The sequence below is a fragment of the Rhinichthys klamathensis genome, unplaced genomic scaffold (assembly GCF_029890125.1).
Source record: "Rhinichthys klamathensis goyatoka isolate OS25496 unplaced genomic scaffold, OSU_Roscu_1.1 h1tg000837l_1, whole genome shotgun sequence".
NCBI lineage: Eukaryota > Metazoa > Chordata > Actinopteri > Cypriniformes > Leuciscidae > Rhinichthys > Rhinichthys klamathensis.
Window position 1 is genome coordinate 7538 of NW_026607215.1, and position 17358 is coordinate 24895.

General features: G+C 38.9%; 2 protein-coding genes across 2 annotated transcripts; one reads left to right on the top strand and one right to left on the bottom strand.

Moving 5' to 3' along the window:
- Window positions 1-12678: 12678 nt before the first annotated feature.
- her11 (hairy-related 11) lies at window positions 12679-14328 on the bottom strand. The gene is made up of 4 exons (XM_056243750.1): window positions 14257-14328; window positions 13974-14069; window positions 13762-13852; window positions 12679-13362 (listed from the first exon to the last, which is right to left on the bottom strand). Exons 1-4 carry the CDS (start codon window positions 14281-14283, stop codon window positions 12770-12772), a joined length of 807 nt encoding a protein of 268 aa, XP_056099725.1. The 5' UTR covers window positions 14284-14328; the 3' UTR covers window positions 12679-12769.
- A 1959-nt stretch (window positions 14329-16287) lies between these two features.
- Window positions 16288-17358, top strand: her5 (hairy-related 5). The gene is made up of 3 exons (XM_056243751.1): window positions 16288-16390; window positions 16624-16719; window positions 16810-17358. Exons 1-3 carry the CDS (start codon window positions 16343-16345, stop codon window positions 17326-17328), a joined length of 663 nt encoding a protein of 220 aa, XP_056099726.1. The 5' UTR covers window positions 16288-16342; the 3' UTR covers window positions 17329-17358.

The window sequence follows — 17358 nt, forward strand, 5'->3', positions numbered from 1 at the left end:
ATTATCTCCCTGCATCTGATTGACATTATTAATAGGCCATGTTTTGGACATCAGAAGTAAGTATACTTCATTAACCGTTAAATGCAGTGTTTTGCCAATCATAATGACTTGTTAGGGTCTGAATTTATTTAATTTTTAATTTTTTTGCTTTCTTAAGTTTAAAAATATATATATTAATAAAAGATAAAATGAAAGAAAAGAACTAAATCAAAGGTCTCCCCATAAAAAAAAAAAAAAATTCTGTCATCATTTACTCACCCTCATACATTACCAAAACTGTATGACTTTCTGTCTTCTAGGGAACAAAAAAGAAGATATTTTGAAGAATGTCTGTTTTTTTGTCTATACAAAGGAAGTCTTCAAAATAGTTTGGTTACCAACATTCTTCAAAATATCACAGAAGAAAGAAAGTCATACAGATTTGGAATAAGAGTGAGTAAATTATGACAGAATTTTTATTTTGGGGTGAACTGTCCCTCTATAAAAAAAATATATATATAAAACGACATGCCTCTGCAACCATTGCCCATATAGCATCTGAATCTCTGCACAAACAATTTAAGTTGTAATGTGGTTATGATGAGCTGTATGCACTTACAATACAATGAAAGGCATTTGTTCTTGGCTCAAAGCCAGCCTGTACTTTCCAAATGTAACTATGGCACTTTCCAGATTGGATTCACTAGTGCTGATTTGGGAAACCCCGCATCCAGGCCAAAGGTTGTTTTCTCAAACTATACAGTCTGCACAGCAAAGATGCCAGGTGTTAACTGATTGTTTTTAAATACCAGTTTCTACTGCGCGTTTCCCGTGGATGACAAACACAAGTTTGCACACAACATAATAATAATAATAATAATGTGATTTAACTTTGTATGTTAAAAATTTTACATTTAAACATTTCCTGTCAGAACACTGGGAGATGATTTCAAACACACTTGCAAGATGACTAGAAAAACAGTAGCATATTTAAATCCTATTATAGGAGAAAAGTAATTTTTCAATGAAACTATCTACTTCAACTCACATTGCTTTTCAGGCCTGATCAAAACCATCTCTCTCAGTATTTTTAGCTAAAATAGAAATCACACACTATTTTTAACTGCCGCCAGCTTTTTCCAGCACTGACCTTTGAACTGTTAAGTTGTTCCTGGTTTTTAAAAAGGGTGTTAGCGACCGTAGAAGAGTGCAACCTCCTTATTGAGCTGAAGTACATCCTGACGGATTACAAGAGCTCCAGAGCAGAAGTTGTTACCCAGCATGGCTTTAGGCTACCTGGGTCATGGCCCACCCACTGCAGGGGGTGCCAGGTCAGAGGAGCCAGCCACCAGAGAAACTCCTCAGTTAACACACAACCTCAGGGCACGATAAACTCAACGTCGACCACAACTTCTGCTCATGCCACATGCTTTAACAATGCAGCTTGAAGCGATAAACATGAAAAGAGCTCCATATTTGTGAGTTCACCACTCAAAGTGGACACAATTGCACATTGTTGGTTTCAAAAGAGCTATTTATACAGTACGAGGGACTAATTGTGCTGAACATTGTGAAAGAGTTTATTTTTTAGGCATTCAGAGACAAATTATACAACAATTGACTCTCTAAATTAATAGAGCATTTGTATGGCTCTCAGTTGAAAGACATTATTCACCAGAATGAAAATGTCAAATAGTGTCTCAGCAGCACAATTGCTAGTCTCCAAAGCTATTGTTAACGCGTTTTTGTTTTGACTATCTGGGAATAGAGGAGTATATCGCATCTATTTACTCTCTGTTACAGAACCGGGCGGTGCTCTCCACTACAGTGGCTTATAAAAACAGTTTTTGCCCACAGAACAGCTATTAAGGACTTGGGATCTGTGATAAGGACAATATTTAGCAAGACTTCCTGGCTGAAATATGATAATGAACAATGGCTAAATAGGCCTCTGTTGCAAGTTCTTAGGAGGCTGCCATGACCTAGAGCTTTCTAAACGGAGTAAATATAAACCATAAACCAGTATTTAAACTGCAAGATGCTGAAACAGAACAATATTTGGTTTGGTCACTTCTACAGAATAGTCTTGGTCTCCACACCCTGTCCGGTGTGTACCTTTGGGGTGATGCACGGGCCCTGCTCCGAAGACTGGAAGTGTGTCCAGCTGTCCTGTCACTCTGTCAGCAATGCTGCCTCTCATGGCCCGAGATTAAACGCTCCCGATGGGGCCTCCAGGAGAAGTGGCTCACTCGCATATTAGGACTTATGTCAAAAATGTTTCAGCCCAGGTAATTTGCTACAGTCAGTGCTCCTTTCTCTGGTAACTTCAAAAGCTCCTGTGAAGGGAAAACAGACAAATGAAAGAGGGGAAAATGGTATTTAGTTGTGAGTAGCGAAAGATTGAATTCTTGAGGTCTGGGAAGATCTCAGGAAGAGGTGTCTTCCTCCATGGTACACCAAGCCAAATCTCAATGATGCCCTTGCAATCCATTCTAATGAAACTTTAAAGGAGTAGTTCACTTTCAAATGAAAATTAGCCCATGATTTACTTACCCTGAAGTCATCCTAGGTGTATATGACTTTCTTCTTTCAGACGAATACAATCGGAGTTATGAGCCAGGACATTTTTTTATGTAACTTTGTAACGATTGTATTCGTCTGAAAGAAGCAAGTCATATACACAGGGTAAGTAAATCATGGGCTAATTTTCATTTTAAAGTGAACTAATCCTTTAAACCAATAAGTTCAATGATATGACACAAATGTTTTTATCCCATCTCAATAATTTATTCAAACATACATTAAAAATGTAATTAATACTTGCAATGACTTAGATACATTCATATTTTGAATTGAAATTAATTCAAATTTACTTTTGATATTTTTTGGGGGGGGGGGGGGGTCATAAAGTATAATATATATATATATATAACAAAAATGTTTCACTGCTTATTAACATTTGAAGAACTTTTGTCCACAAAATCAAAGTTTTGTAGTCCAACCAACATGCAGAAAAAAAAGCATAAAACAGGAAATGATATCATAGTGAGGACCCATGCACACCCTCATGACATGCTGCGTCCCAATTCGCATACTATCCGTCCTAAATAGTATTCGAAAATAGAATTAGTACGTCCCAAATCGTAGTATGTTGAAATGAGTGTCCCAAAGAGACCCGGATGGTCTACTATATCCGGTCAGAATCCGAAGTGCAGATCGATGCGCACTCTAACGGCTGATATTGCCCACAACCCATCGCGCGTTGGACGAGGATTCGGTTAGAACTACAAACACGAATGAAAAGTGTTCAAAAACTACAGACATGGAGGACGCACGAGTCCGGCGGTTGTGTAGAGAGGTTTAGATAAAGGGGTTTGAGTGATTAATTATCAGTATCTAACCTGACGAAAATGTATTTATTCAATGTTGTCCACATTATATTGCATCTGCAGCAGCATTGTGAACTTTTGCAAAGATACGTTTAGCCATTAACTTTTAAATGCATTATTATATTCAAATTCCAAACACATGAGGGGAGTCTCCGCATGAAAGACCCATGACTGGCAGATGAACGTGCGACAACAATTCTCTCCGAAATGGTAAGAAGTTATATTAGATTGAATGGAGGATTTTAACTGTGACGAGATGATTGACAGGGCAGCGACAGATCTGTCCGTTAAAGATGACGAAGTAGTATGTCCCAAAGATTGCCTACTCTTTTGCTACACACTCAAAAGTATGTACTTTTTCTTCACAAAAAGAGTACATACTTTTAGGGCGTAGTATAAGTAGGCGAATTGGGACGCAGCATGTGTGTCAAGGTCAATAATTCGCCATGAAGCGGAAGTTGCGATAGTCTTTACTGGCCACTTTATTAGGTACACCTTGCGCCTTCAGAACTGCACTAATTCTTAGTGGCACAGATTCAACAAAGTGCTGGAAACATTCCTCAGAGACTCAGAAATGAAAGCGTAGCGTAAGTTCCGCCAGGAAGACTCAATTGTTACGTCATGTATTACCTTCTCATCTATCCAATCGCGTCTAATACTTGCGGTATAAAAGACCGGTACTTACACGTGTTTGAGATCGCAGATGCTGACGCTTCCATTGACCTCCATCCTCCCCACCACCTCCAAGATGGTTCCTTCCCTTCCAACCTCCCCACCACCACCAGGATGGTCCCTTCCAACCTCCCCACCACCACCAGGATGGTCCCTTCCTATACCTCCCGGGGGGTCGGCTGCGCCCCTGCCTTCGTCTTCAGGCAGGAAATGCAGAGTCCGGACCCTCGGATTGCGAGCTATGGACGGGGCCTACGCCAAAGAACTTTATTGCATATACTGTATGGCTTGCTGGGCTGTTAATAAAATGCATCATTGTACAGTATCTTATCTCCCGAGTCTTTCTGGTAGAAGTACATAAGGGGCGGACTGGCCATCTGTGTGATCTGGAGAATCACAGAACGGCCGGTACTCCAGGACGGCCGGCGGGCCGGCCCACCACCCGCCACACACGCAGTCAGCAGACTCCACTCCGATCATATTTTGAGCTATTTTTAAACATTCCCAGTGGTCTTTAAATTATGATTATGCCATTTTTAGCCAAAATCACAAAACCTGTGCCGTTTTCTGGGACTTCGCTTCAGCAGAGCGGCAGTAGCTCATTAGCAATTCGCCTATGCGTTGTGGGCGGAGCCGTTGGCACGGAGACGACCCTCCCCCTGCCCGTTGCTGAGAGTTCTGTCTCTCCTGCTAGCTTACACCCCCAATACCGGTGGGGCAACAGTATTATATACACGCTAATTATTATTATCCGAAGTTAATCAAAGTTATCACCGATCACCGATCATTATTTCACTCCAAGACGTCGCGTGTGGAGACGCCCAGTGGAGTTACTACGTCACAACTCCAGTCTATTTTAAACGGCATTTTAGCGTCTGCTACTAAATCACAGCCATTTGAATGTAGAAATACTCAGAAATACAACTTTGAGCTTATTTTTCTCAAGGTATGTCCTCTAACATCAGAAAAATGCCACAAGAACATGTTAACACCTAGAAAAACATTATTTTCATCGGAGTGGGTCTTTAAAATCTCCCGGAATCTAGTGCGAGCAAGAGCGCGCATGCGTAGCGCGCGCACGGCAAAGAGAGGGAGCGAGCTAGAGACCTTGCGTGTGTGTGCTAGTGTGCGCGTGTGCCTCACGAAGCGCATGTAAGGACCCAACCAATCAATTGTCAGTGTGGGCGGGCTTTTATCTCTACTACTCCCGAACCAAATTAATCAGAAATTATTACTTTGCAAGTTACTTGCTATTGATGATGTTAGGAAGTGATATTCAGTTTGCTACATTTTTAATGATTACAGTAGTTAAAACAGCTAAACTTCAACATTTTAGCTGTAAAATGCCACATGCAGTATAGCTAATATTAAGAAATATGTTGTGCTTTTACTTTTAAAAATGTTGGTAACATTACAGTTGATGCTTACAAACTTTGAAGATTTTAAATACAGAAGTTACATTTGTAATGGTATTGCCTATTTTCATTTAGATGTGGTATTATTATTTGTGCAGTAGCTAAGATTTATTACTGCATAAATTAATTAAGATTATTAAGTAATAAATTAATTTTAAGACAGCATGGAATAGATTGTATAATATGTTGTTAGCTATAATTTGAATGGTATAGGATCATGAGCCACAATTAAAGTCTTATGACACTCATGCCAGGCGGTAGGCGTTGTTGTTGTTGTTGTCGAGTTTCCTCGCGCCGATTGCTTTGGGCCGGGCCTAGTCAAAGTCCAGGGCCGTTTTTTGGTCCCAGTCCGTCCCTGCATATTGACATTATAGCATCACGCAGTTGCTGCAGATTTGTCGGCTGCACATTCATAATGTGAATCTCCTGTTCCACCACATCCCAAAGGTGCTCTATTGATTGACATCTGGAACTGTGGAGGTCATTAGAGTATAGTGAACTCATTGGCATGTTCTAGAATACAGTTTGAGATGATTTGAGCTTTGTAACACGGCATGTTATCCTGCTGGAAGTAGCCATACACTGTGGTCATAAAGGGATGGAAATGGTCAGCAACAATACTCAGGTAGGCAGTGGCGTTTAAAGTTTTAAATGATGCTCAATTGTAAATTGTGCCAAAAAAATATATCTCACACCACTACACCACTGGATCCATGCCTTAATGTTGTTTACCATCTGAATGTTGCAGCAGAAATCGAGACTCATCAGACCAAGCTAAATTTTTCCAATGTTCTGTTGGCAAATTTTGGTGAGCCTGTGTGAATTGTAGCCTTAGTTTCCTGTTCTTAGCTGACAGGAATGGCACCCGGTGTGGTCCTCTTCTGCTTCAGCAGATCTTCTGCATGTCTATTGTTGTGCTTTTACTGTGATGTCATCTGAGTGACAGGTTGTCCCGCCTTTGCACAAGTAAACACACCATCTGAGAAGGTATATTGCACATGTAATAATGTTGTGCAAGAATAAATCATTTAAAATAAATACTGAAATATTCCATAAAAAAAACTAGAGTTGTCAATTTTGATTTCATGGTAACTTTAAAATGCCAGATAATTAAGATATCATGTGGTAAAGTTCATTCAGGTTATAAAATGCCATGTGGTGCAACTCCTTAAAAATGTAAAGACATTTATAAATTATGTAATTCATAAATATAAATTATAATTTAATTAATAAATGAATTAATCACTTCTGTTATTTGTAAAAAATAATAATAATAATAAAAATAATAATTTTTACCTTTAAAAAAAACAGTTTTCTGGGACCAATCTGGTGGGTAATTTGTTTTGTTAGAAAATCTATTAAATAAAAATTATGATTAATATGTGTACACAAAGTGTAATAAATTTATATTATTACTTCTGCCTTTACATTACACCACATTTCTTTTTCATGGACACCATTATCATTGACCCAAAAATCTCTGGATAAATTACATTTTAATCTTACTATATGAGGGCAGTTGTTATCTTCAATGTTCAGCAAATGTCGCTTTTATAAAATGTTAATATCCATTAATAACAACCAAAAACAACCATTAATATCAATATTAACAGGTTTAAAGCTCCTCCTTTACTCAACTATCCATGTAAATGATTTGAGGGCAGTGATCATGATCATGGCTTAAAGACACAATTGACCTCTTTTTTTATTTGTTTATTTGAGTCACTTCTCTAACAACACATTTTAAACAATTCTTTACAGCTCTGACATAATCTAACAAAAGGTTTTTCTCGATCTGTGGAATGAGGAAATGAAATAGACCCCTTTGCCGTATTAACCAGACCTGTCAACATTACAAGGAAGCTGAAATCATTAATGAAGACTCATTGACCTTACAGCTAAACATTAAGATTGAACACTACAGCACGGTAAAATGAGTTTAGGATTTAAAAGGTTTAGAAATGAAAAAAAATCTCTTTTTCCAAGTTAGAACAGTGGATTCTGACTAAAATAACATTAATGGGACACCACTCACTGGATATCACTAACACAAAGACATGTTGCACAAAAGTAGGGATCGGTTTTCAATGAAACTACACCATTTGTGCGTGTGCGTGCCGACGAGGATGCCTGTGCTTTGAAGGACGGGGCATGTACAAGTGTGTGCACGTGTGATGAAAGTGTTTGACAGCAGCCCTGCCTCGACAAATTGCTTTTGAGATGTGCCAACACAAATGTATTTAACTCTGAGTCCAATAAACCGTGGCAAGAGCAGTGACATCTCTGTGCTGGATCCTTGTCAATGTTTTCTTTAAGTCTCTCCCTCCCTGCTTTGTGCCAGATCAGGAATGCATGTGTTTGCATTCACTATTAACAAGACCAAGACTACACAGGTAACAGGATCCAGCTCTAATCAGTGTGACCTGAGAACGCTTGTGAAGGGATTTCGGGGTTTTGTCCTGAATTTTGCAAGGTGATTTCTTCCCCACCACGTTCAATTGTGAATATTGAGGCAAGCATTCCTCCGTCCAGGCAGGACGTCCTCTTTTAATTTTCACTTCAGTCCTTTATTGCTGGTCGTCATAATGTAGAACGACACCAACTTGCCATTTATGAGCTAGCTTCTTTTACCTCACATTGAACAATGGCCATCTCATAGGTAATGGCACTGGTACAGATAGAAGCATCTGAATGTAAAGATGGCAGAAGCAGAGAGAGAGAGAGAGAGAGAGAGAGAGAGAGAGAGAGAGAGAGAGAGAGAGAGAGAGAGAGAGAGAGAGAGAGAGAGAGAGAGAGAGAGAGAGAGAGAGAGAGAGAGAGAGAGAGAGAGAGAGAGAGAGAGAGAGAGAGAGAGAGAGAGAGAGAGAGAGAGAGAGAGAGAGAGAGAGAGAAATAACCATTATCCAAAGACATGTTCTATCATGTCAGAAACTCTGTTTTCTCCAGCCAAATCCCTTGGTGCCTTGCTCAGAAAATATTCAGGCTTCGTAATAGAGATGTGAATGGCAGATAGGGAAGAGGTTATGGATTTATCCAAGACTGAAGGAGTGAGAGAAAAATTCTGACTTTTGTGAGAGAGAGACAAGTCATGCATCTTCGGCTTATCGCCCAGGAACACCGGTAACAACACCAGGCTCTCTGTGTCCACAAGCTAGAGCTCAATTATGGACTGAATCTGTTAGTACTATCTTGTGTTGCCCTCTACTGACCATAAGGCTGAAACAGAGCAACTCTCTGCAAATCTTTGGAGAGAATAATTCACTCCTGCCCATGTAAAACCACCTTATATTTTTTGTCAGTATTGGGTTGAACATGGCAGATATTTTGTCACATGTCTCAACATATACACTATTATAAGAGGAGCTATGGAAATTCAACACAATGAATATGTTGTTTGTGGATTAGCTACAGCAGCATCGTCTAAAAATGGATATTAATGATTTTTTTTTTTTATCAACATTAAATGCTATAGAATCTTGCAAGAAAATATTTTCTTGCAGTCATTGACGACACCACAAGATGGCAGCAGAGTACTATGTGTTTGTGCGGGTGTGTATTTTTATTTTCCATTGTTATATAACGGTCTAAATTATATCTCTTTTAGAGCTTTGTGCGTATTGGCTGATGTAACGTTTAAAAGTTTAACTCAGCCAAGATAAGATGTGGTTTTCCACCATTCCATGAAAGGTTCCATTCAATTTTGGCACGGTTGGCTAATATGGTTGATGATGGTACCAGCCACAACAGCCAGTGTGTCCAAACTCATATATCAATATACTGTTTAACTATGCCAGTGAAGTCTGGAAACTTTTACCATTCTAGATGATCTTCAATGTGGCTCGTCAATGAATGTCTTGTGTGCATTCTAATCATGATTATTTTCAGAGCATCACGCTTTTCGTTTGTTTTCTAGGTAAACATGCACTATGTGTTTACGGACGCGTTGCGCTTGCGTCTCCTGTAGCGTCACATTACGCGTTCTAAAAATACGGCACTTATCCTAAGTTAAAAAGAAGTTCAACTTTTAAAGAACGTCAGTAGGCAAGACTTTGTTTCCCCCCCCCCCCCCCCCCCCCCTATTTCATCGCCCTGCCTCTCGTTTTTAAACACAAAAATGGGTTTAACTTCTGTGTGAATGCCCCCTAAAAGTGTCAGATGGTTGGCAGGAGGAAGACCTATGGAAATAGGCTATGTGGTGTGAAGGCCTTGATATTTTTTGTATTTCATTTAGATAAAATTTTGTTACAATGTGTTTTGTTATAATCTGGTACAACAGCACAAAAAGCATGTATTTTAAGGCAAAAGTGGAAAATGATTAGCAAAAATCATATCATGTCACTTTTTAAATAACCCAGACTTAAAGGGATAGTTCACCCAAAATTGAAAATTAGCCGTAGATTAACTCACCCTAAAGCCATTATGTGTATATGACATTCTTCTTTCAGAGGAATACGGAGTTATATAAAAAAATGTCCTGGCTCTTCCAAGCTTTATAATGGGTGTATGTCTTTGGAAGTCCATCAAAGCGCATCTATGCATGATTAAAGTGCTCCACATTTCTCCGGGGGTTAATAAAGGCCCTCTGAAGTGAGGCGATGCATTTGTGTAAGAAAAATATCCATATTTAAAACTGTATCGAATAAAATACTAGCTTCTGGCAGACGGCCGTAGTACGTAGATGTACGCCAAAAGAGTAACCCTTGAACTTGACGCACAATGTATGTAATGACGAACGCGGTTGCCCAGACCTGTTTGTTTGAACCACGAGAGGCGTAAAGCTTACGTTACTCCTACATCCTACATTGTCAAGTGTTACTCTTTTGGCGTAAGTCGGCTTGCATATAGGCCGTCTGCCGGAAGCTAGTTATTTTAATCAATAAAGGTTTAAATATGGATATTTTTCTTACACGAACGCATCACTTCGCTTCAGAGGGCCTTTATTAACCCCCGGAGAAGCGTGGAGCACTTTAATCATGAATGGATGCGCTTTAATGGACTTCCAAATACATGCAGCCTTTCACTCCCATTATCAAGCTTGGAAGAGCCAGGACATTTTTTAATATAACTCTGATTGTATTCGTCTGAAAGAAGAATGTCATATACACCTGGGACGACTTCAGGGTGAATAAATTTTCATTTTTGGGTGAACTATCCCTTTAAGTAAATCATGTTCAAAGGTTTTTTTTAATATGTATTTTGGATTTTATTAATTATATCTAATCTCCCAATTGTAGCTATTGATTTCCATAATTATATTTTTCCATAATAGGCTATGGAAGTCAACTGGGTCCATCAACTATCCCTTTCATCAATATTTATGTTTTGTGATGCAAAAAAAATATGTAATATGCAAAATATACAGCATGAATGACATGTCTAAGTGTCCTAAAATTGAGCCATATACATTTCTTGTGTTTTTACACTGCTGAACTGTCTCATCTTCAACCTTAGCTCTGGCTTGATGGCCACTGTCTTGCAGAGTTTAGCTCCAATCCTAATCAAACACACATGGCTGTAATTTTAGCAGGTTTTGGTGTGTTTGATTGGGGATAGGGCTAAACTCTGTCCTCCAGGAGCAAGGTTGGCTACCCCTGTTCAACCCTGCAAAAAAAAAAAAAAAAATCTATTTGAAAATGAAAAGATGTAGTCAACTAAATAGTTTCAGTTTTATTGCTTTTTTATTGAAGAAAAGTAAGATTCAATTTCAACTACTTTCCAAAAAGCCAGAATGCCCAGCACCATGAGCTTATGTTTTGGATTTAGGTTAAGCTGACAAAGGGAGCACAGAAAATTTGAACCAAGTAATGTGGCCCACATACTCAAAACAGAATCAACTAATAATAACAGTTTTGGGTGAAAAAAACACCTTTCTTGTTCCTCAATGCACATTGCCTGTTTATGGGTTAAATTATTGTAATGTGTTCATTTATTTATTTATTTTATTACTTTCTAATTCATGGTTTGTTATTAAAGGGGTGATAAACTGAGAAATCAAATTTTCCTTGAGCTTTTGACATCTATGAGGTCATCAAATTATAAGAATATCCTGTAAGTTTCAGAACTGAAAACGTCCTTGTTAGTCCAATAAAAGCTTTTATTGACACCAGGCTCAGCAAACGACTCGTTTTTCAAAGTGGGGAACAATGACGACAAATAGGATAAAACACCACCCCCGCAGAAGAAGATCAACGCCTACTTCAACACGGCCGGTTTAGCCCCGCCCACCGATTCGCGCATTACAGGAAACTCATTATAATATGCAAAACTGTTATCCACTCACAGCAGTGGGCGTTTACTTCCAAGTCTTCAATGCGAGACGCCCATAAAAACCGAGCGTTTTTGAGCTATAGGCTCAAAACTAGGGTAGAAAATAGCCTATTACTTATTCATTTTGATGTTTTTGAATGTAAAAACCAAGCGAACGTCATAAGTTGACCTCAGACAAAAATATAAAACAATTTAAAAAGCCAGTTCATGACCCCTTTAAAGTACTGACGCTATATCTTTATTTAGGATCCAAATGGTTTGGCTGCAATAGCTCCTCCAAAACCATATGGTCCAAATACTGATAATATCATGTTGTTGACCTGTTGTTAAGTCGTGACGTAACCACTCTCCGATAATACTGTTTCCGGGTCCAAAGGCCGGGTCCTCTCTACCTACCTACCGCTTTCGCCCGAGTTTTAACGTGTTCCCGTGTTGTTTAAATAGATCGGAGTTAAAAAACAAGTGACATTCAACTGTCATTCTACCGCTTTCCCTGTGACGAGAAAGATACGAGAAAATGGCTGCAGTTGATAAGGTAAGTTACAAATCTTAAACGAATGAAGAAACTTTGGCGCCAGTGGGTGCTATCCCTTAATCCCTAGTAACACCCACTGGCACTGAAGCGAAAAAAGCCCTTAAGAAAAGGGTTTATTTAGTCTAGGATCTGGAGTGGACGAGCGGAGCGCTTGGGCCCGGAAGAGGCTAAACGTCACGCGTGACGTCAGACTTAACAACCGAATAGTGTGAAAGGACTGTACTTTAGCTACTATAAAACTATTTTTATATATTTAAAATAAACAAACATAATACAAGAATAATTTATTTCACTGCTAGAATTGCATGTGCCAATGAAGACAAACATTAGATAAAACAAAAAATAGCCAAGTTAAAGTACACATGTCATTGAAAACATGACAAAAGTATCAAACAACCTTGTGACAAGTGACAAGCCACACCATATGTCCATTAGGTCCCTCTGAGAGACCATGATCCTTTCTCCATTGGAGCAGTGCCTAAATAAAGGAAAAAAACCCAAATGGTAAAAGTTCAGCTCCATGGTCTCCATGTGGACTGGGTTGGAAGAGGAAACGGTTCCTGTCTAAGAGCCAGGACAGGGGACTGAGGTGGGGTAAAATCTCTAGCCATGTGGGGCAGAATGGGCTGAGACACAATAACAGGTCTATGGAGTGAAAGTGGTGTTATGAGAGGAGACAATGGGTCAGGAGGAGGAGGTAGAGAACAAGATGTGAAAGGATGTGCAGGGGAATTATTGGGAGAGGAGGAGGATACGCTGGTAAAAGTGGGAGATGATGGCGGGGAACTACATTGTGATGGAGAACTGGAGGGAGAAGTCGACTGACACAAAAGTTTAGAGCCATACAAAGACAATTCAGGGCGTAAAAGAAGTTCCTGGTGATAGTTCTGGGTTGATGGTGATAGAAGAAAGCCTGTGTGGACCACTGGTTGATTTCCTGCTTTGGAAGCATCGGTTAGGTTATCATCAAGACTGATTCCTACTTTCAGAAGAACCTTCTTCTGCTTCCAATAAAAGTCATTGGCATGGATGGGACCTGCAGAAACAGATATAGGCCTATCAGACTGATTCGGAGGGGTCTTAGAATCCATTTGATTAGACGTCACTGCAGAAAGAGAGAAGAAAATTAGACACAAATTAGCCAAAATATTTCTACAATAAATAATAGCTATTATAGGTTTGGCCCTCTATCGGTTTGAAAAACAAAACTGCATGCATTTTGTGGAAGAACATTGTTTGGTTGTGCTTCGGCTCTGTGTGACTGTGCGTATGAACATGGTTCTTTCTCATAACTTAAAAAAGAGAGATCATCCTACTGCTCATAAAACATTCACTAAGCTCGATTTAACACTTAGTGAATCAGGGTTAGGCAAAAACACCTTTGGAATGGATTGATATTGACTCATTATTTAAATTGTAAATTTTGAACAAAGAAGTTACATAGTGCACCTTTAACACTTAATTCAGAGGGGTGAAGTAAAAGGTAAAAATAGTAAAAACTTACCTTTTGTCTCAGTCTTTCTTGTGGTCTTCTTGATGTAGTGAACTGCAAGGTCTAAAATCTCTGCTTTTTCCAGTTTAGGATTTTGTAAACGCTGTGGAGGGATGAGGGAGAGGGAGAGGGTTGTGTCATTGTAATTTTAGGGTTTTGTCAAAGAAATAAAGTGAAGCAATTGATCATAAACTGAGTTGAACCGAGGTAGTCTGTCTACTCACCGTATCTGCTGTGTTCTTGAAAAGCAGATCTCTTAACGCGTCCAGATTATGGTTGATTCGATCTCTTCTCTTCTTCTCTATCACAGGTTTTAACTTCTTAAAAGTAAAATATATATATATATTAAATTGTTAGTATGTTTTCAATTTCCCAATGCTACCATTAAACAACTTTTAAAATTTGTGGAATAAAATAAAAATGAGCAGATTAGATTAAATATAGGCTAAAAGTTTTTTTTTAAACAAATGTTTCTTTGAAAGATATTGTTGCTTTTAAAGATCTTACTCTTTTGATGCCTTCTGTCTTTGCCATGTTGAGAGTTAAACAGTCTGCTGTTCACGCCAATTCGTTGATGTGGGAAACTGCTGAAATCTAACCAAACGGGAATTTCAAGCCTATGGAATGGCATTTGATTGGCGGAGAAGTGGTCGTGACGTAGGCCGCGTGAGCTTTCTACCACTTTCTATCTGGCCTTTGCTAAACAATCAGTAACAGAAGTATGGCAAAGTAAGACTGCATTCAATAGTAGCCTATATCTAAATATAAAAGCCTAATACGCTATATTTAACACAGTCATTAATAAATAGATTCAAGTTTTATATTGACGCATATTTAAAAAGTCGAACTATTCATATTTTGATGGCTTCATTTTCTGGTAAAAAAAAAAAGCGTTTGCCATTTGATAGTCAGCTGCAATATGCAAATATCAGCAAATGGTTTTGAATAAACAGCTGAGCACAATGCTTGAGGTAAAAAGGATACATGGACAAATGGCATCTGTCCTGGAATTTTGGCGATAAAAGTTACATAACATTTTCCTACACTAAAATTGAAATTTCAAAGTGATGCCAAATGAAAATCTTCAGGGATAAGAGCACCTTATTTTTTTTTAAACCATTTTAAATTTAACTACTGATAAAGAAAATTGAGTTGAATCTTATAGAAATTAGCTGACAAATTGGCTGGAAACAAAGATTTAGGCGTATGGCCTTATTGAAACATTTTTAATCGTGTTTCGACATGTAAAAAGAACCCGTTTAATGTGGATATCAAATGGTTTTATTTAAGCAAATACAAAAAAATAAGAAAATACGATGCATTGATTTTGGAGTCGCGCGCCAAAGCGAGATAGCTCGTGGCCACCAGTGAAACGTACACGCGCATCCTGCTTTTTGTTGAAATGGGGGATGTGTGAGGAGGTGATGCCCGGGCTTTCAGAGCAAATCTGTTAAGTGTGTTTTGATAGAAGTGTGAGCGATTAGGCCAACCATTATTGTCCCACGCTTAGGCCTGCTTTGGAATGGTGGATCACCTAGCCTAATGTAGCCTAATGGCGCGGTTGGTTTAGAAACGTTCTGAGATTTATGTAACGGCCTAATGTCAGAGAATGCAATGGCTATTTAATTGCTATTTTGACGTGTTTTGTTGTTGTAGTTTTGTTTGTTTTTTAGTTGTTGTTTTTTAGCTTGGTAATCGGCACGTCCACAATAGTTAGCCTGAATTTCTTTTGGAACAGTCTCTTCCAATTAGCTTTTATTCGTCAAGCAGGATAATTATTTGAGCACACACGAGAAGACCTCACACACATCAAGAGAACAGCAAAAACACCACTTTCAATTGAAGTCACATTCGAGCGCCTCAACCAAACCAAAAGCACGTCTTCCTTTGTTACGCATCGGTGTATAGAGAGGAAAGCAGCCCGTAAAGTTTAAACCAACAGATAGACTACGTTACTTAATTTTCATTGTGAGATTAAACGTATAAAATGATTGGATTTTGCAAGGCAATATGCCATATCCAACATTCATAAGTGTAGAAAAGCTATGTGAGGTATATATAGTTTGTTTAGATTTAGGCTATATGCTACGTTCACATATTTATTGTTAAGTAGGCAACAAGTCATAGAAACAGTAAAATGTGCAGTGTTATATTTTTCCAAATGGCTAAACTGTGCACTTTTATTATCTATCGACAATCAAACTATTTGAAATTCCAACAGGTATAATAGTCGCCTTTTAGTGGTTCTTTTAAATATAACGCATATGACTGGCGCAAACCTTCTTTGATAATCTTTGGCAATACCTTAACTGAATAGCCATCGTTTAAATATCTCAGTGGGGGGCTAAATGGGTCATTATTGGCTCTTACTTCACAATCGACATTATCTACAGGCATTGTCTCTTTCATCCAGTGCGCATGTGAATATTAATGAGGGGGCTTGCTGAGGGACGCACGCGATTGGTCCGTCTCCTTTTGTTATTCATTATGAGGAGAGTATAGGCGTGTAGTAGCCTAGCCTACGGACAAGTTATGTGAACTCCAAAACGATGCTCATAATCTCAGTTTAGAGGGAATTTGGTGAATCGCCAGAATGAGCAAACAAGCTGTTGACATATCGGAACAAAAAGACTCGAGACGGGTAAAAACTTTTTATTTGTTTTTTTATTTGGCCTAGGCCTATTTGTTTTACCAGGAATTGTTCAGTCCTCTGAAAAGTAATTCTAATTCACATAGGGACTATGCCTTACATTCAGTGTTGGGCTATTCTGTGTTTCTGTTTTGTGCAATATGGCGCTTGATATGGAGATTTGGTCATGTTAAGGCTGCAAAGAATGATATTTTACCATAATATTCAAACTATGATTGTTACAGGTCCCAAAACCTCTCATGGAGAAAAGGAGAAGAGATCGCATTAATCAAAGCCTAGAAACTTTGAGAATGCTATTATTCGAGAATACACACAATGAGGTAAGTTCTTTTATTTTATTTTAAAGACTCTATTTATTGTATCCTGCCCTTATGTCTTTATCTGACCACGTTTTGTCTAACTTTTAATAGAAGCTAAAAAACCCTAAAGTGGAAAAGGCTGAAATCCTGGAAAGTGTTGTGCACTTCCTAAGAGCTGAACAAGGATCAGGGAATGACCCTTTTCAAATCACTAGAGGAAAAAGGGCACGCACAGAGGAGTATGATGAGGACCTGAGCTCACCTTGCAAACGTCAGAGCTACAGTGATGGAATGAGGACATGTCTCTTGCGAGTCAGCCATTTTATTGCTAGCAAGAGCCAAGAGCAAGAGCAAGAGTATGGGCAGGAAGTGGAAAAAACATGTGGAAACCTTCACAAATCACATGCAATGCTACTTTCTGCACCACCCCACAGAGAGACTCAGGTGCATCTCTATGAGGATCCATCACTGCCAGCACAGCAACATCTCACTCATGCCCAACTGAGCAGTTCTTGCACACCATCTGGCTGTGCAAAGCTTGCACAAAGAACTGTCCTGTCTGCTCCCACCATGACTTCAAGTCCTAAGCAACCTGTTATGCTCTGTGCCTCCATCTGGAGACCTTGGTAGAAGATCGTGTCCTAAGTTCCTGCGTAGCTC

Bases quoted from the DNA above. Each gene is read 5' to 3' on its own strand.
- her11 (XM_056243750.1), bottom strand. From the start codon at position 14,283: ATGGCAAAGACAGAAGGCATCAAAAGA. The intron at 13,853-13,973 runs GTGAGTAGACAG...ATCCCTCCACAG, and splicing joins TCAAGAACACAGCAGATACG to CGTTTACAAAATCCTAAACT. The intron at 13,363-13,761 runs GTAAGTTTTTAC...CTCTTTCTGCAG, and splicing joins AAGAAAGACTGAGACAAAAG to TGACGTCTAATCAAATGGAT.
- her5 (XM_056243751.1), top strand. From the start codon at position 16,343: ATGAGCAAACAAGCTGTTGACATATCGGAACAAAAAGACTCGAGACGG. The intron at 16,391-16,623 runs GTAAAAACTTTT...TGATTGTTACAG, and splicing joins AACAAAAAGACTCGAGACGG to GTCCCAAAACCTCTCATGGA. The intron at 16,720-16,809 runs GTAAGTTCTTTT...AACTTTTAATAG, and splicing joins TCGAGAATACACACAATGAG to AAGCTAAAAAACCCTAAAGT.